Genomic DNA, 20,815 nt, shown 5'->3' on the forward strand with positions numbered 1-20,815 from the left:
TGGACGACGAAGACGTTCAGTGACATATTGCGCGATCTCAGTCAAAATATCTCAAATACTTATAACATCAACACATTAAAATCTTTGTGAAATGACTTTCTTTTACACAATCACCAATTAGAACCAACTTTAGAAAAGCTGTGGGGTTTTCTGTCTGCATGATATACAAAAAGCAAGAAAGGGCAATACAATTGTGAGTACAAGTGTACTACCCTCCTTGAGAAAATTCACAGGAATTTCAAAGGTTTGACAACGAGGCAGACCCAAGCGTTTTGTGATAGTGATAAAACCCTATAATGTATTTTGATATTGCTGGCGTGTAGTCTTTAGAGTACCTTTACCTGTTCAATGATGCAATGCCCGCTTTGGTTTACAAACTGCTAGCGCACAATACCAATATAACATTTATCCACGGGGTATACGCAGGGTATGTTACTCATAGAACAATGTGACAGGTTTCACCCAGAAGGACCGTGTCCTGTCATATATTTCAATAGCCGTTGGATACAAAATACACGATACATTTTTGGGCTTTGCAAATTTGTGTCATTCTTGTATAAAAAAGCGTTATACAACACAAAATCAGTATGTTTCTGTTGATTTGAGTGTGTATACGATGTTAAATATAGCCACGGCGATGCATTGTGGGAAAAAGGTATATTGCCTGCAACTTACAAAGAAGTGATACCCATCTGGAATCTCTCCTGTGACAGGAAGATAAAGATACGACAGCTGTCATCCGATACTAGGCATAAAGCTGTACCTGAATATGACAATGGGAGCAATATATGTCAACGAGACGTAGTGACGAACGAAACATGCAAAATGTTACGAAAGCTCATCAATGGCGTGTTTGAAAACAAGATGAAAGATCGTCGGTTGTTTGTTCAGTGGATCATCCCTAGTCAGAAAAAGATAATCCATTGGAAAATGAGAACGATATTTTAGAAGTTTACGTAAGAGTCTGGAAGGTACGATGGCCAAGAGAGTTCTTTACAATTCAAAAAATTCGATACTTGAAAACGAGGCCTGACAAGCGCCATCTTGGTCGGATATTTATGACTAGTTTTTCGTTGCTGTTTTGAGTTCTTCATCGGAGATTGCTTTCTCAGTTCATAGTTCAGATCTCGAACATTTGTTTGTGATCTGGGCTGTTAAAGGTATTAATCTAATTACACCTAATTATCGAATTACAGCGGCATTGTTGTTTTGTGATGTATAGCCAAGAGCATAGGGGCTTTTTTGTTTGCCCGTAATGGGTAAATTACTTCCTTTATAAATTACATATAATATTACGGTATTTTTTTGAACATAAGTGCTGGGGATATGACAATAAGCCATCGTAACTCTAATTATGCATTCAGTGAAGTCAGGTTTCATAGAGCCTGCTATTAAACTAATAATATTATAACAAGTAATTTGCACTGCTTGCATTCGTCGAATCTCACCTCCATGGTCAGTGGTCGATATTTGAATGTTAGCTCTAATGATGAATGCTGTAAAATTCATTAAAAAATGGCTAGTTTTCAATCGGGTAATAATAAACAATAATGCCTAGAGTTCGAGAGATGGTTTAACAGCACATTCAATTTGCATCTCTGTTCCAAACATCAAAGAATATATATTATTTCATCCAGATATCTTTTTTATTTGGCAATGAAGAGGATGTTTCTAATATCAAAGTGATAGAACCCTTCTCAAAAGAGTTTTGTAAGGTTTACAGTATAGGGCGCCAGCCTAATTTGTTTATAGCTGTATTCGGATTTAACATTTATGCTTTAGGAAAAAAGGGCGCCATATTACTCACGATCTATTTCTATACATGAGTGTAAACCAATTGTGATGGTATGAACTTGTCTTCGCATTTCATTGTGCTATGTAATTTCATGCATTTTCTAAATTTTGTAGTGGCTGTAAGCTTCCGATATTTCAATGTCTGTTAGCCCTTTAAAATGTCAATGGTATACGGATTACATTGCTGGAGGAATCCCTCGGAAGACATGGGTAGGGGTATTGCGGTGGCAACGCATTTCTCTGTCACTTTGGCTGAAGCAATCAAAGGTCAATACATGTTGCCGCCGTTAGCTATCCCGAGTGCAAGTTGATTTGCATATAATCCAAACGTACACATATGTAATTGTCGGAGCATCCACAAAGACACCCAACTGTACACTTTCAAAAGCACACACAAAGTTTCAGGCAATGGAATTCTAATAATGTCTGTAACACTTATCTCCGAAAGCGGCTCATTATTTTCCGAGCGTGCTCTGACATGTAACTCACTGAATACTATAGCATCATTGATTGTGATATGTACACTATAACCAGCACAATTACATTCTGAACTATTTAAAAGTCTATAACCACATTACCGCCTTTACCTTTTATTATAGCGTGATTTGAATGTATAATTACAATTAGGCTCAGATAGCATGCAGTTGTAATGTTGGTAGAGCAACGTAACCCCTTAGCAGGCACTTCCTTGTAAAGCGTTGTCAGCGTGTAACCTATGAACTGGTGTAAACTTTGAAGACTGATAGCCAAAACTCTTCTAATGTGAGGCAGGCTGGTCAGTACCTTTTTTTCTTGCAGCGTATCAGTAGCCCCACCACTCCCTGGCTGGTTGTTGTGGGGGAGTGGGGGCTACGGTTTAGTCTTTTGAAAGAGTGCACAGTCGTGCGCGATGAAAATTTCGCGGGGAAAAGTGAGCGTTTTTCTAACAGTTCTCCAGAAAAAACAAACAAACAAGAAAAACATCATAATTCGGAGTCGGGGTGCATCGATCGCCTACCTATAGAAGGATGGCTACGTAGATGTCGCTTTTTTGAGTTTATCGAGCGGCTGGCGTGGATATTAAACCGTTGACCTGTGACGTTACATTCTAACATCGGGATCTCAACAAAACCACGTTTACAGCCATTTAAGTGTTGACAAAAATATTATTGGAGAGTAGATTTGATTACCGAGCTGAAGTTTGCAGAATAAACAAAGTATCGACCGAGAACACGTGTGTTTGTTGAGATCCCAATGTCAGAATGTGACGTCATAGGTCAACGTTCTGATATCCATGATGGCGGATTTTTCCACGGCAGCCGCTCGATAAACTCAAAAAAGCGACTGAACGGAGAGGAAAATGGACATCTACATAGTCATCCTTATATAGATAGGCGATCGATGCACGCCGACCCCGGATTATGATGTTTTTTGTTGTTTTTCTGGAGAATTGCAAGTAAAACGCTCACTTCCCCCGTGCAAAATTTTCATCGCGAACGACTGTGCACTTTTTAACCGTAGTCCCACTCCTCACAACAACCAGCCAGGGAGTGGTAGGGCTACGGAACCGCAGCAAGTTTTTTTTCCTGACAAACTCCAATGCTTAATAGGTATGTGCTACAGCGCTATCATCAATCCTGTATGTAATGCATACTGCTTCAATTCTTCGAAATCAACTCTTCTTCGGGCAAGAATGGAAAGAATTTTACAAACGCGTGGAAAGGCATTGTTTAGCTGTTGTTAAGGGATCACATTGTGTACGTTGTTCTTGAAAAGCAGCTTTTTTATTATTTTAAATCAGTGGGCAAAACATATTTCTGTCAGCAGTCTTTGAAATCTGATGACGAAATCTCGATGAGATCAAGCCTCTGACAGGCTATGCTGTCTCAGAAATAAACCATTTTGGCTTTTGAAAACCTATAGGCTCTTCGTTCCTGAGATTAGAATTCAGATACAATGACATGTTAATTTCTATTTTTTACCCCCACTATCGGCTTTTAGGAGACAGAAGTAGCCGACATACGGATAGTTATCAAGTGAAAACTGCCCGAAGGAAATTATAATAAATCACGTATATTTTCTATATTTAGTCCTTGCGGATTGCGTTGCATCATAAGTGAGTTTAATAGGATCCGATTACATAACTGTGCTCTACTTTATACGTGCTGTTTGATGCACAGCCAACGTAAATGACCCCGAGTCACAGATCCGTCTGGCGATAGCCTATAGAAACACAGTTATGTTTACACCCTTCTTTTTTAAAGGTTCTTTCTCTTGAAAAAGAGATGGATGGCCAGAATTCTGCGAAAAGTTTACAACTGCGATATTTCGCAGCAGTGGAAAGAGCAGACATCCGCACATTGCAGGATGTTTTGAAACACAAGTCCCGCTTCGATGTCAATGCTGTAAATACCGACGGCAAAACTGCCTTTCAATTGGCAGTAAGGCGTAACAGCACTGGTGAGTTTGCTTATGCTTTGTTTGTCAGTCTGTCTGTATGTCGTCTGTCTGTTTCTGTCTGTCTAGTCTACCTGCCTGTTCGTCTGTCTGCCTGTGCGTCTGTCTATCTTTGTCTGTGTGTATGATGGATTTGAAAGTAGAAATATTTGGAAACATGTTATTGTCGTCATTTGTACTTGAATCAAGTGACACAAAATTTGCACCGCTCGCCAAAATTGGGAGTAATTCTCTTTGTTTCAACTCCACGATTAGTACGAAAGAGATTTTTCCGACCAGTTCTCGTATTTACTTATATGACGTTAGAATGCTTACTTTCATTGAACAGGACAGTGCGTCCTCAAATGTTTGAAGACATGCATAAACAATCGCAGGTATACATTTTTCTCGGGCAAAATGAAATCTGAATAAGAAAAATTACTGCCAGAGACCTTGTGGAGAAATTTTCAAGGCTTTTGCATTATTTGCTTCCTGATACTCCGAAGCACATATATATGTGTTGCCTGAACATATTTCCTTAGAATCGTACATACACCATATCGGTAGTTACAACAAACGAGAGCATTCTTTTTTCGAAAAGCATCATTTGTTGTTTTACATTCTGAACGGGACAGTTACTGTTTTTGATAATGTTGTATTTTTTCGCGTAAGCGCCCAGGGTCGCAGCAATTGGACCTATTGTGAATTGGTGAGGGTGTTTAACCCTGACTGCGACACGATACGCACTCGCTTCGAAGTTTCGTTTCGCAAGTTTCTTTCCTCTATATTTCTTGCCGTATGTTAAAATATGGAAAATAAAGTCACCAAAATAAACAATCTGTATAAACCATGGGGGAAAGAAATCAGTCCCCTGGGGTGGGGAGGGAGTTTTTTTTGTGCAACGGTTTACCTTATTTGATTTTATTGATTTTGACTGTGACATTTCAAATAGAGAGGTCAATTCCAAACCATCTGACTGCTTTCTTTATAACTACAAGTAATTTTATTAATTTTGACTGTGGTATTTCAAGTAAAGATTTCGACTCCACACCGTCTGACTGCTTTATATATTACCGACAAGTTCTTATCCCTCTCCAACTTGTGTATACACCACTATAATTGCATCGAAAACATTGGCAACTTGCTAATCCACTGTCCGTATCAGCGGATTAATTGATTAAGTCAACATCACAGCCGTCACACACGTAGTAAAATAAGTCCTTATTTTACTACGTGTGTGACCTATGGTGTTGACTTAATCAAGACGGTGTGGAGTCGAAATCTTTATTTTAAATACCTCAGTCAAAATTAATAAAATTACTTGTGGTATAAAAGCAGTCAGACGGTTTTGAGTTAACCTCTTTATTTGAAATATCACAGTCAAAATTAATAAATCAAATAAGGTAAACTGTTGCACAAAAAACCCTCCCTCCCCAACCCCAGGGGACTTATTTCTTTCCCCTGTGTATAAACTTGACATATTTCTATTACAAACGCGAATGCTATGCATGTAAATGACGGAGTGAGGTAGCCGGGTACATGTAAGGGACTGGACACAAATTACAGGGGGGGGGTGGGCCGCCATTGTTCGCGCAAGCATTTTTGAAGGGTCATAAAATTTTGTGCAAGCCTATGGGGAGGGTCACCTTTTTTCATGCATCAAAGCTGAAATTGCATGTGCACGTTATGGAATACTGAAAAAAGAAAAAATACCTCCTGGCACTTTCATTTTCTGCCATTACCATTTTCGGCGCGCCCTTCGGGCGCAAATTTCAGGTATAATAAACAATGTATTGATGATCCATGCAGCCACATTTATTTAAGTTGTCATGATTTCTACTTATTCAACACTTGTGCATAACTGTCCCCTATAATAACTCTTTCAATAACAACTTGGGAGATTACTTATTTGACATCATTCTCCCATTGACAATACATTGGGTATAGGTCGGTGTCAAACGTTCATGTCGCTGTATGTACATTTTTTAATTTTTTGAGGACATTGACAGAATACAAACTGTTCAGAATAGTGCATAGTGTCATCAATAACAACTGGAAGCTTCAGGTCGAACAACTTTTGAATAACAATTTAGGATCAGATAACCTATGAGTTATTTGTAGTTTCCTCATAGCCTACAATGTATAGTGAATCAACATTTTGGTGAAATTCCAAAATCAAATTTCTTGCACAACCATTGACTTGAAACCACTCTAGTCTAATCATGAATATTAATACTAATAATTAGGTGTACATAAATGCACAGATTTACCAAGTTTTGTATTGGAAAAAAATTATTCATAGTTTCATCATAGACTGCCTGTCATGTATAGTGAATGGACATTTCAGTGAAATTCCAAAATCAAATTTCTTGCACACCCATTGACTTGAAACTACTCTAGTCTAATCATGAACATTAATACCAATAATCAAGTGTACATAAATGCACAGATTTTCCTATTTTTTATTGGAAAAAAATTATTCATAGTTTCATCATAGACTGCCATGTATAGTGAATCGACATTTAAGTGATATGCCAAAATCAATTTCTTGCACAACCATTGACTTGAAACCACTCTAGTCTATCATGAACATTAGTACCAATAATTCAGTGTACATAAATGCACAGATTTACCTATTTTTGTATTGGAAAAAAATTATTCATAGGGTTTCACCATAGACTGCCATGTATAGTGAATCAACATTTCGGTGAAATTCCAAAATCAAATTTCTTACACACACATGGACTTGTAACCACTCTAGTCTAATCAAGAACATAAATATCAATAATCAAGCATACATAAATACACAGATTTGCCAAGTTTTGTATTTAAAAAAAATTATTCATAGTTTCTTCATAGACTACAATGTATAATGGATCCACATTTCATGCGAAATCCAAAAACAAAGTTATTGTACACAGATGCACGTGTTACCACCCTCTTCTAATCAAGCACAATTATGTCAATTATTCAGGGTCATATATACACAAATAGTGCATATTTTTAATTCTGAAAATTTTTTTTTACAGTTTTGTCATAACTCCCATGTATAGTGGATCAACATTTTATGCGAAATTCCAAAAACAAAGTTATTGTACACAGATGCACATTTTACCACCCTCTTCTAATCAAGCACAATTATGTCAATTATTGAGGGTCCATATATGCATAAATAGTGCAAATTTTTAATTCTGAAAATTTTTTGACAGTGTTGTCATAGACTCCCATGTATAGTTTTGTCATAGACTCCCATGTATAGTGGATCAACATTTTGACAGAAATTCCAAAATCAAATATCTTGTTCACATGTGCACTTGTAAACAACCCATGCTAATCAAGTATATCTATATCAGTTATTAAACATATGTATATGAACAGATATAGCTAGTTTTATACTGGAAAATACACGTTCGTAGTTTTCTTATAGTCGACTACAGTATAGTGAATCAACATTATCGATAAATCTAAAAATTACATTTTTTGTACAGGCATGCACTTTTTACCTGCCACTTCAAGCAAAGTACATTTACATGAATTATCACACACATATGATTTGATATTTCTTGGACAACGCGTTATATCGGCCACATTTTGCCTTCCTTTCGGGAGGGCGACTAAAAAGTATAGCAAGTCAGAAGGGGGTCTTTAACACATTGCGGGTTTTTTGGGGGTATTGAGTAACAGGGGAGGGTCACTTATTTTCATGCACGGATAAGGGGGAGGGTCACTAATTTTTGTGCATGAACTTTTGAAGGGTCACTATTTTTTACGCAGCGGTTTTTCGAAAAACACCGGCCCACCCCCCCTGTAATTTATGTCCAGTCCCTAAGTAGAGGTGCGTTCGGACAAAGGCCAAACACTTTCAATTCCAATTTAAGTATGATTGTTAAATTTCGGCAACTATTTTGAAAAAAAAAGAAAGAGAACAGAAAGCAGAAAGAGAACAAAATAATTTCAACGTATTAGGAAAATTCAAACATCGACAAACTCGGTACAAGTATTTCGACTCACGGCCTGTTTTTACCATGTGGAAGAAGTAAACCATGTGACTCGGGCTGGGGATCAATTTTCACGCTCGTGATGTCTTTTTACTATAAGTTTTCAGCGGACAGGCCTTACGAAAGATAGAGGAAGTTTATTGTTTAAACATCTCAAAGAACACGATATTTAAGTGTTGGCCTGAATCACATGTCTATTTTAATCGTATTTTTGTTTTGGAAATTTGGAATTGCTTCTTACGCTGGAAAAACATAGCATATTTTGTAAAACGCGTCATGTTATTGAGGATAAAGTATACTAATAACTTTTCTGGCTGACAGAAGTCAACTTGGAAGTCAACAATAAAATTAGACTTTTACACGCAAATGCATACAAGTTTTGTTAAAAAGTTGAACACCTTGTAGTTCTACTTAGTCATCTTTAAAGCAGATCGAGAGATTGCATTTTAACAACAACTATAGAAAAACTTGCATTAAGAAAAGTTCCTATTTTTGAGTTTAAAATACTGTTTTGCCTCGACAGACGTCATAAGAATATTACTTCACCACAACGTCAATATTGGAGACGCCTTATTTCACGCAATCGATGAAAAGTTCATCAAAGCCATACAACTGATACTTAATCATCCACAGGTAAGTCCTCTGCTATTGCAGCCATGCTGTTTGTAGCTCTAGTGTCCGCAAATGAGAGCAAGTGTTGAACCATTGTCTGTGCATTTGTGTCTGTCTGTCTGTTGGCACGATATTTAAAAATGGACTTATCATGTTTTGGTGAAATTTTGTAGATGATCGGGCTGGGGCTGGGGCTGTTGACGGCGAGAATTATGCGGGTGCTGGACGTTACATGGCCTTTGCCTTGCCAAATGTATCTTTTTCTTTAGAAAACAATTCGTTCAATTTTTATTAATTTGTTTACCTGAGATTGAATATCGGTAGGATTTACTTTGGGTATGACCAGCAGTCGTACGTTCGGTGAGAAAGAAGAACGAATTTGTGCAAATGTATGCAACTTTCCTTGCTTCTTTTACCTCCGGTTCAATATTTCAAAAGAATATTTACATATATCATAGCCTAAACAAGGAACTATGTGCCCTAGGGTAGGTGACCATTTGCCTGACGTAAGGAGGCAAATGGCCTATCTGGAGAGCATGGCATACCAATTACTTGCAGTGCATATTTAATGTCTGTCTGTAAAAAGACTATATATGAATCCTGAATGCACCTATTTCGACGCTAAGCGTCATTTAATATACTTTGAGTTTGTTGTGCTGAAAGTCTGAAAGCATTATACACTGATTGTTAACATATTTAATGAATTGCTGTAGTTAGGCTATATGTCAATACTTAATGCACTGATCTTGACCAGACCTCTGGGACATATTTGTCATACTTAAGCCAAGTACTGCTACAAGTTTGGCGAGCATGACATACTAATTATTTGCTCATTTGCATATTTCGATGAACTGCCATAATCAGGCAAGATCTCCACACTGAAAGAATGGACATAAAGTGGGCCTCTGATATTCATTATCGTACTTAGCTTTGGTTAACAGTTCGGGAACTTACCAAATACACTAATTATAATTTAAATATAGATTTTAAATTTTTCATCCCATTGAGGCTATGACCTCTGCGATGACGTCAACCTAAGCTGTTGCTAGGCGACAAGCACTAACAAATATGACAGCCAGTGTGAGACAATCCCCTTTCTTTTAATTTCTATCCCAATCGCGTCAACATACATACAGCTCGGATTATTTGTGATCGGAACTTCACGGAAGTTGATGTTTTATAATTTTTTTATATAGTTAGTATTTTTTAACGTATGTTGCCACCCAAATGAGCATAGATAAGCGTACGATATTTAGCCTTGCTTTAGAAAAAGTCTATCTGGTAAAATATTCGTCACGTGAAGATATTTACTATAATTAGCAAGCTATCGTTACGTATTGGTTTAGAATTTGCGCAGAGTTTGGTGAGTACAGCCTTATAATAATTGGCTCATGTGCATTGCCTGTAATTCGGTCATATAGCACAATTAAATATACCGAATTTTAACTTGCACTGGTCAAACTTAAATATATTCAGTTAATGCAGAAAGTGTGGAAATTATGATATGCTCATTATTATCTCAATTTCATATTTGATGGCAATCTGTCGTATGGCTGTATATCAAAACTGAATCAACTCGATTTATTTAATTAAACTTCTTAAAGGTACATTGGTTACACTTGCATTTCGACGGGATGGAAGTTTGATGAGTGTGACAATAGGGCATTCGTGTAGTAGTTGTGATAAAGAAATGTCATGTGTCAAATTTTTATAATACAAGCCTTACTTGTGTTATGTATTCGCCTATTACTTTGCCTTTGATATCTCTCTATAGAATTTTATAGGAAAACAGTCCACATCTGTTAATTACTCTCCCTAATACCCTTCAGTTATTTGTTCTACCTATCTCCAATTCAGGGGAAATTATCTCCCTGACTCAACAAATCGTTTGCCGATTATAAGGAAACTACGGAAAGGAAACCCTCAGGGTTTCATGTAGACAAATGCATTTTCTTAGGGTTAGGTGATAGAAATTTTCAAACAAAGCACAATAATTAATCTGGAGTAAAGAAGAACACTGATTAGTTATTTCTAGGATTCAGTGGCCTTAAAACAGAGGACAACGAAAGCGTGGTTCTACCAGTCTATGGCATGAGGTTATGAGTAACGCTAGAAGTCAGGGAAAGCCTGTATAATAAAATCGTTTAATTCATGACCATTATTTATCATAAGTTCTGGATGAATATTTTGCATAATACCCTTAGGTATTACATATCACAATTTTCTCATTTGCATATTTAACTGCATTTTTTGTAATAAGGCCATATGTCAACAGCTGAATACACTGCATTTGATCGGATTTAAAAGGCATATTGGTCAAATTTAGATTTAGTCTCGCAATGAAAGCTCGTAATGTGTTTTAGTCTCGCAACGAAATCGGCTTTTAATGCATTCCTTTTGGAACACGGTGTCAACTGAAGTCTTACTGTGATTATATTAATATGCATAGAATGATTACGCCATTGTGTTTACGCGTTTAGATAATCATGCATAATGTGCTTTTGTGAAGTGAAACCCGGTTGAAATGGAAAGTATATTTCTATTTACCAAAATCATACAGGGTCAAGATTTGATCGATATTCACGCTGGAAGTTCAAGTGAAGAATTCCACCCAGACACAACTCCCCTGATATTGGCTGCACACCACAATAACCACGATATCATCAAGGTATATTCTATTTTGTAACATCTTAAGGTAGTTTGGACTGTCTCGGCGTATTTGTGCGAATAAAGGGTACGGTAGTAATAGAATACCAGCTGAACGAGCACCCTCTACGAGCGTACTGACATTCCTTTCGTAGCTTCCACTTCTGTACAGTAACCCGTCTACTAACCTCTATGTCTGGACAAAATATCGACTTACAGGCAGATAATGCTAAAGCATGCCATGCTGACATTTTAACGTGACATTGCTTTCTTTGAAGTTGCTAATAGAGAACGGAGCAACTCCAATTGCCGTATCCAGCTATCAGACTGAGAACCACACCATTCAACGTTCCATTGGTACACTGAATGTATACAAGGCACTGGCCAGTGAAGCGTACATGTGCGTCATCGAAACAGAGACAGAGACTAAACCAGACCCCTTCCAAAGAGCTTTCGAGGTAGGGAACAGTTACAGAACGCCATATACAATCGGGCATCCGTTTCATATCGCCACGGTTGACTAGAATATCTTTCTTTACGTCATGTCAAGAAATTAGAAATATTAAGTCTACCCTGTACACAGATAACTACTCTTTACTGGGGCAAAAGTCTTCCAATGCTTCATCCCTATTTACCAACAGGCAACGCATTTGAAAACATATAGAAACACCAGTGGTTCAAAAGGTTCAATAGTTGGCAATCATTCATCTTGCAGGAAAGCTCCGGTCGGCAAAAATGAATAATGGCGAGTTTACGCCATCTTTGACAAGTTGACATAATCCATGTGGTATATGTTCACTTTGAAAAGCCTCACTAAGAATGCACACCTCAACTATTAGAAGAATTGGTCAAGAACATTCTGCAAAAGCACTTGCCGATTAGTGAGGCCTAAAATAACCGTTGAATGTTTGGTTTTGTATGTTTCTTTTCCTTATTATGTCCATGGAAAGCAAATTTGTTTTTATGCCATTCCGTTTGATAGTGTTTCACTACCTTATGGGTGAATATAGGGAAAGTCTCTAGATTGGTAATATATTTGTCTTTTTTCAAATATTTCCGATATTAATTTGTTCTCCCTTCATATGTGATATTTCTATGCCTTTAAATGGTAAATATAATTCGAAAAAAAAATATACCGACCGTACTCACACTTTTCGGGACACCGAATAACGTAAAATCCAATGTGCTTATATGTTCTTACACATGCATGAGAGAACCCGCAAACATGACTTCGTGTTTTCACAGTTGTGTCAAGAATTGCGCAGAGAGAGTTCCAAAGAGTATGAATTTCGTGAAGAGTACCTAGAGCTTGCTGCAAAATGTGAGCAGTTCTCTGCTGATTTGCTCGGCCAGACACGGGATTCCACCGAGCTGAAAACTGTACTCAGTCACGACTCTCAGATGAGTAAAAGAGATGTTGGTAAGGAAAGTCGCCCGATGAAAGTCTTGTATGCCGTACAAAGACAGCATAAGAAGGTAAGACGAGCCTTATCAAAGGATCTGTTTGAGTGTACTTGTGTAAATTTGTCCATTACCTTCACCGAAATACATGAACAGTCACCAAGCCAGCAGTTGCGGTACTCCAAACAAGACATAGGCCTATTTCTGCCGCAGGTGCTCATTTGATAGCAAAAGCAAGTGCGCACACATCTTTCCACCTGAGAGATTGGACGTAAATTAACAGGGGGAGGCTGGACGTAACTTTACAATAAGAAGGCTGGTGTATTTCGCATGATGGCGCTTAACAATAATGTCGTCCAAAAATGCGCTACCTTCCTCCAAAGTAAGTGTCATTTTACCATATATGGTAGTCTATGGGGGCAAACCATGATCATTTATTTCCTATAAAAAGAGCTAGCTATGTTTCTTCATTTGTGTATCCTTAAAAATTGATGAGCATTTAATAGAAAAGAACATGGTCATTAAAAGTGCTTAGGTGTAGAGCAAATTATACTAAAATATGCTTAACATTGGAGTCTTAGGGCAAACTATGAAAAAAAATTCAATACAAAACCAACTACGTCTGACAGGGGCGGTTCCATTGATTAATTTGCGTGAATGTCTTTTTCCCAGCCAAACGTCTGCGTTTTGGTACCCTATGTTGGTCAACGTTGCTGTAATTTCTCATGCCCGCACTTTGACTGTCAGCATTACGGTGTTCACAAGCATAAATTGATTCTGATCGACTGTCGTTGAAACACCACTGTTTCATTGGATAATCTCTGAACTCTGGTTTATGAAAATTCTTGTGCGCCATTCAATCAGACTTGGTATAATTTGCTGTAAGTGAAATCATGGAGGTAACTCTTATAGCACTCTGGAATTTTCAAGAATACCTTTTTTTCGTGTCTGTTCCCATTTTCTCTTCTACCCATGCTATTTATTGTGCTCGGTACCTATTGACCTACATAAAGGGAAGGATGATGCTAAGTTTTATTTCCACAAAGACGAAGAACAAAATTGCATAGTGAGCACAGGAGAGCAATAGCATTCTGCAGAATATCGATCCATTCCATATGAGTACATCAGTGAATTGGGGTCCATGTTTGAAATATTGCGTCAGTGGCGCAGCGTTCTCATTTTACTTGCCCCTATTTATAAGATTTGAAAGCTAGAAGACACAGGCAGTTTCATAGACGATGTTTTAGCCAAACATGATAAATGTAGTTCTAAAACTTTAAATATGCAAATGTAACCACACTTTCATCGTTAAATCTGAATTAAATGTTACAGACGTAATTCACTTTGCCGTCAATTCTGCACTAAGGTCAATGATCAGGTTAAGAATTATAAACAATATACGATAGCGGACTGTGAACAATCTAACAAGCAAATAATTGTTCTGGCGTTTATCGTGTTGGCCATTGATATGAGCTTTGGCAACAAATACGTCAACACTATGAGGGCACACGAAAGACAAGTTCGTATTTCAACTATGTAAAGAGCCACTGTACAGATTGTATGTAGGTTTCTTTACAAACACAAGTACTTGACTCAGGAGATGGGATAACACCTGGCAGTATGTAACATCTTTGTATAAGAAATAAACGGTGTTATCTTTGAGGACTTGCAGCCTCTACTCTGTTTCTGTATCCTGACGTCCTCTTGCTGGATCGAAAAATCGACGGTGAGACAGTCCTCTAAGTCGCTCATAAGATACATGGATGTTGACATCTCGAGGTGGAGGGTACAGAAGTGAGACATTATTTCAATTGGTTACTCGTGGGCCACTGACCATTCACACCTATAGGCAATGGCGTCTACAAACCACGTTATCCTTTGTACTCCACAGTTCGTCGTTCATCCACATTGTCAACAGCATCTAAGTGAACTCTGGTATCGAGGTTTAGAGAATTGGCAAGATTTAAGTTTGACGTGGAACCTCGTCATCTCCACTGTGATCATGCTGGCATTTCCCGTACTAGGTCTGCTGTACCTCATCTATCCGTATGGAAAATTTGGAAGATTCATGAGAATACCGTGAGTGATACTCAGAGGTTATGACTAAATAACGGGGAAAAACTAAAACGAAGAGGGAAGGGGGAATACGAAGGGTTATGATATTCTCTATGTAAGTAGATAAAATTTTGATAATACTATGCAAAAAATGAAATATTGTCCTGATTTTGATAAAAATACGCAAAAATGAAATATTATCATCACGCTTAAGGGACTTATGTCAGTAGAAGTAGGACAGGAGCCGGGGCTTTATGCACAATGCAATATTAACCGGCACTAGCACCAACCTGATGGGGACCTAAAACTATCACTGATACCATATAGAGGATATGATATTTACTGTGTTAGTAGAGAACACTTTAATAAAAATATGCAAAAATGAAAAATTGTCCTTACGTTTAAGGTACTTATCTTATTGGACGAAGGCGAGGGGGGGGGGGGCTTTGTGCAAAGTGCACTATACACAAGCACTAGCATCATACTTATCGGGGCTCATTACAGTCCCTGATGCCACGAAGGGGGCATGATATTCTCATTGTCAGAAGAGAACATATTGATAACAAGATTAAAAAATGACATATTGTGCTCACGCTTAAGGGACTTATCTTCTGGGACGAAGGGGGAATAGCTTAGTGTATAATGTGTAATATACTAGCACCACCACAATGTTGAAGATGAAACCTTTTACTTTAAATTATGCCACGAAGGGGACATGATATTTACAGTGTCAGTAGAGAAAAGTCTGATAGAAACATGCAAAGTTAAATTATTGTCCTCACCCTCAAGGGACTTATGTTGTTGGACGAAGGAGAGGGCATAGTGTACAATGTATAATACACAGGCATCAGCGCCATACTGAAGACGGGTCTGTAAATAAATTTAAATTATGCTACGAAGAGGGACATGATATTTTCAGCGTGAGTAGCATAAAGTTTGATAGAAACTCGCAAAATTAAATATCATCGGGCATAAGGGACTTACGCTATAGGACGGGGGGCTTAGTGTATAATGTACAATACATAGGCACCAGCACCATACTATACATAGGGCCAAAAACTTTAAATAATGCCACGAAGGGGGACATGATATTCTCAGTGTCAGTAGAGAACACATTGATTGCATTCAGTGATGGTTATAGACTTTGCTTGAAGCATGGCGTGAGTGCCTGTATATATTGTTTTGTACATAAACCCCAGGGTCACCCAATAACATAAAGTGTTTTCTTCTATTGCTTTGAATATCATATCCCACTTCACTGCATCAGTGATAGTTATTGATAATGCATATGGTTCTCGTATATATTGCATTGTACATAAAGCCATTCCGCCTTGTCCACTAACATAACTCCTTAAGTGTGAGGATAATATTTCTTTATTTTCATATTTTTATCATAGTCAGGACAATATTTTGTTTTTGCATAGTTTTATCCAAGTTTTGTCTACTTAGAATATAAATACCATAATCCTATCATAATCCCCCTTCCCCCTTCGTTTTAGGGTCATAAGCCCTTCGTTTTAGGGTCACAAGCCCTTCGTATCCCCCTTCCCCCTTCGTTTTAGGGCCACCCCAATAACACCTGTCTCTGCGTCGCATCAGTTTGAGTGCTCGTCAGACACGAGACGAGTGTCTGACGCAGCACAAATGACACGAATGTGACTGAGGGACAAGAATTTGTTTCTGTGAACGTAAAATTTGCCACTTTTGTATGATTTAAGATATAGGGGCGTAATGGTCATAACTTAGTATGTCGCTCGTAAGATTCATAGATGTTGCGTCAGAACGAGACGAGATTATGCGAAAACTAAGACGAGATGGCATCGTGCTGCCTGTCTCGTAGCAACCAGGGTTACTTTGTGAGCTCTCAGGGCAGAAACACTGCTTCACGCCAATCAAAACAACACGCCAGCAGTTTCATAAACATGTCCTTCCTTGACGAACGTGTAAATGACAGTATGACTGACTGCAAACCATTGAGTAAAATCTGACAGTATCGATAAAAGACATTCAAATTTGGTTCAAACGCGCTCATTATATATATTTTCATAAAAAGGTGAGAGGAATTTTTCGAATGGTAAAACTCACCTGCCAGACGCTCAAAACTTTCCAGTTTTCGCCAGCACGCCAATTCTGCTCAGCACAACAAGACAACAACAACAACAACACGAACTTTGCCGAACATACTTTCGCTTAAAAATTAGCAAAAATCCGGAAACTACCGAAGGGTACATGGTCGGCACTCTTCGGTAAAGAGAGTCGAGATCTTCCTGAGGCGAAGCAAACATGGATGGCTTACGTAACCGCTTCACACCTTGAACAATGCCCGTTGCTAGTCTGTTATATATTTGTCTGTGGCAGTACAAATGACACGAATGCCGATGCGACCCAAGGTTATCATATACCCATGCCAAGAACTTACTGAAACCCTGGCTGTTCCTTGCCTTTATGTATGCGGCCTATCTGAATACACCAGATTTTCAGCGGTGTAGGGCAGATAAGCCCTAGGCATTTTACCAAAATTATTGTACATTTTTTCCATCAACGACTTTATGTCGGGGAAGTGGTTATATTGAGGGTTTGAGATACATTATATCCTCCAATGCACTGATACTAAGTTACGACCATTTTGTCCCTATATCTTTAACCAAACAAAAGTGGCAAATTTTACGTTCACAGACAAATTCCTTAATTGTCTCTCAGTCACATGACACGAACGTACCTACATCGTTCATTTTCCGACAGAGTTGATGCAAGCCTGAAATCAAGGAAGCCCAGTATTAACAATTGTCTTTCAACTTGGTAAAGCGAAGAAAGGATGAAAATCTCGACATTTAACACAAATTATGTGATGGCATTTTCACAACTGCCGCCCAAACACTTTGTTGTACATTCATGTAAACCTTTCTCTTGTATAAAAGTATAGGCACACTTGTTCGAATGTGGAGTGTATTAAACATAAAATTGCTGAGAAATTGCCAACGAAGTGCTAATTTTGACATCATCATTTCAAGTATATATCGTGTGATGTCATCATTTATATTATTAGTATGTGACTTCATTGCAGATTCATCAAGTTTTTGATGCATACAGCGTCGTATATTTGTTTCTTGGTCTTTCTATTCTTGACGACAACACATCTGGACAACACATATGATATCTATCATGAGTCTAAAATAGTTGCACTTGAATTCCAACAAAGACTCAGTCAACAACGAGGGTCTCTTCCGACAAAGGTGGAAATCCTCATAGCCCTTTGGATCATTGGTATGTCTTCACTTTCACCAGCCTCTTATTTTTAAAGAGGCCATTAGCTGTTACTTTTCATGATTATTTTTTTCCGATAATCTTATTTTGTGTGTGGCAACATCAAAATGTTTTTCGGCTCTCAATAGCATTATGTATATACTATTCAACTTGTCAACTCAGTGTGTATACGTGTAAAGTGCACTGTTATTGTTTAGCTTTGGATTCAATTCCGGACCAGAATTCACAGTTAACAACAACAATGCAGTCTTCACATGCACACGATGAGTTGTGTGTCTCTAGATTCTCTAAGGAATAACAAATAAACTGTAGTATAAATACATATAAAACAGTGAACAAATCATTAAAAGATACAGCTACTTGCCCTTTCATCAATTAATATCAATTTTGCCAACGTGCTGTATGTATGTATGTATGTATGTATATATGTATGTATGTATGTATGTATGTATGTATGTATGTATGTATGTATGTATGTATGTATGTATGTGTTATGTAGGTCATTTACCCCACACTCATCATGACCTGAGTTCAATTAGTCTAGAACATTCTCAAGGTCACTGCCCTTAATGACCTCACAACCTTGAATTCAATTAGTCATGTTTGGAATGTTCTGGAAAGTTGATTAGTTGTGTAAGAGAGATAATTTTAGAACAGTAATTAGCATGTCAATAAAAGTTCTAGATTGTTCTTATATGCCTTTATAAAAGGGACGTGCACAGCTTCCAGTCAGACTTTTGGGATCGTGTCTCTTGTGTGTTACTAAACTCCAGCAGTAGTCATTCTCAAGACTTTTCAAGACCTTCACTGCCAACGCTGGATTTATACTGTGGACTTTATGCAGCTGCAAGCCTGCAAGGACTGTTCATTCATCCGACTGACTGTTACAACTCTGAGACTGGAGCTTTGCCGTCCCAGCTGAGATAAGTAGTCTGTACACTTTTAAAGCTTGTACTCTATCCCTGACTTAGCAATTTAGTTTTATTTTCGTAATAAATTTTGTTTAAACGTTAACTGCTGAGTTCACCCTTTTGTTCGTTTTCTCTGCACGTAACAAAATTGGGGGCTCGTCCGGGATACGAATATTTTGAGCCGTTTGACAACATTTTGACAGCTTTTCAAAACTACTATATACTGTGAACTCAGCGAAATTTAATCATGGCGGAATTTAAACCAGAGGAAATGGATGACCTTGATCAGGACACATTTGATTCCCTCAGAAAAGACGACCTCATAACACTGGCCAATTTCCTTAAGGTAGAAGTTAAACGATCTATGCGCAAGCGAGAAATACAGTTCAAGATTGCAAAACATTTAGTTAAATCAGGCCATTTTGAGGAGTCTGCCTTAAAAGATTATGAGCCCGAGTCTACCTCTGAACTCAGAAAATTAGAATTAGAAATGCAGACAAATTTGGAGATCAAGAAACTAGAATTACAAATGAGAGAGAAAGAATTACAAATGGAAGAAAGACAGAAAGAGAGGGAATTGGAAATGAAAGAAAAAGAATTGCAAATGGAAGAAAGACAAAGGGAGAAAGAAAGAGAGGAAAAAGAAAAGGAAAGAGAATTAGCTGAACACCGACTGCAGTTAGAAATGAGACGTTTAGAGCTTGGAAAGTCAGGAAAATTCTTCCCTTCAGACAATTTTGACATCACTAAGCATTTCAGGTTAGTTCCCCCTTTCCAAGAAAAGGATGTTGATAAATATTTCTCCATTTTGAGAAAATTGCTCAGAGTCTGAATTGGCCTAAGGAGTCCTGGTCTATGCTTTTGCAGAGTGCTTTGGTGGGTAAAGCCAGAGAAATTTACATTCAGTTGTCAGTAGAGCAGGCTTCAGATTATGATTCTGTGAAGGAATTAATTCTCAAGGGTTATGAGTTGGTGCCTGAAGCTTACCGTCAGAAATTTAGGGATTGTGAGAAGGTGAAGGATCAAACTTATGTTGAATTTGCTCGAACAAAGAACAACTGTTTGATCGTTGGTGCTCTTCTGAAAAGGTCAGTCAGAATTATGACAAATTACGACAACTTGTTTTGATTGAGGAATTTAAAGGTGCATCCGGAGTGACATCAAGACGTTTATCCATGAACAAAAGGCAGATACATTAGAGGTTGCTGCACGTTTGGGCGATGATTATTCATTGACCCACAAATCTTCATTTCTCAGCAAACCATCCCAGTCCTTTTCCTACAGAAACAATGCAGGTAAATTTAACTCCTCCTTTTCATCCAAGAATTTTTCAAAGGAGAGTAGAAAATCAAATGACAACAGTTCACAGAATTCAAGTAACACTCCCACATCATCAGATCCCAAGTCTCAATCTCCTTCTGACAAACAGTTCGGTACACTTTCTTGTAATTATTGTAAGAAAGACGGCCATTTAATGTCAGAGTGTTTCAAATTGAAAAGAAAACGTGAAAGTCAAAGTGGTCAAAGTGGATCTAAGCCAACCGGCTTTATTTCTTCATCAACTCAATTAGAGTCTAATAATGTGTGCAACACATTTTCTGAGGTTAAACCCTCTTATCCCCAATTAATGAGGTCAAGGTCAATTCTTCTCAAGATAGCATTATGGGTATTTTCGAACCATTTATTCATAATGGTTTTATATCACTTTCTAGTGATTTC

The 20,815-nt window shown here is 37.9% G+C and overlaps 1 protein-coding gene across 3 annotated transcripts in view; it reads left to right on the forward strand.

Moving 5' to 3' along the window:
* LOC139140272 (short transient receptor potential channel 4-like) overlaps positions 1–20,815 on the forward strand; it is a 35,501-nt gene that overhangs the window by 2,963 nt on the left and 11,723 nt on the right. Inside the window, exons 1-8 of one of the 3 annotated variants that reach the window (XM_070709412.1) lie at positions 1,873–2,569; positions 4,038–4,233; positions 8,731–8,840; positions 11,380–11,487; positions 11,744–11,923; positions 12,711–12,941; positions 14,758–14,945; positions 17,986–18,185. In XM_070709412.1, coding sequence (XP_070565513.1) covers positions 4,059–4,233; positions 8,731–8,840; positions 11,380–11,487; positions 11,744–11,923; positions 12,711–12,941; positions 14,758–14,945; positions 17,986–18,185 — 1,192 coding nt within the window. In that variant the 5' untranslated portion in view covers positions 1,873–2,569; positions 4,038–4,058. Of the gene's footprint in view, positions 1–1,872; positions 2,570–2,873; positions 3,384–4,037; positions 4,234–8,730; positions 8,841–11,379; positions 11,488–11,743; positions 11,924–12,710; positions 12,942–14,757; positions 14,946–17,985; positions 18,186–20,815 lie in introns of those variants that run through there. The other 2 variants (XM_070709414.1, XM_070709413.1) reach the window with 2 other exon arrangements.

This window comes from Ptychodera flava, chromosome 9 (assembly GCF_041260155.1).
Source record: "Ptychodera flava strain L36383 chromosome 9, AS_Pfla_20210202, whole genome shotgun sequence".
Lineage (NCBI taxonomy): Eukaryota > Metazoa > Hemichordata > Enteropneusta > Ptychoderidae > Ptychodera > Ptychodera flava.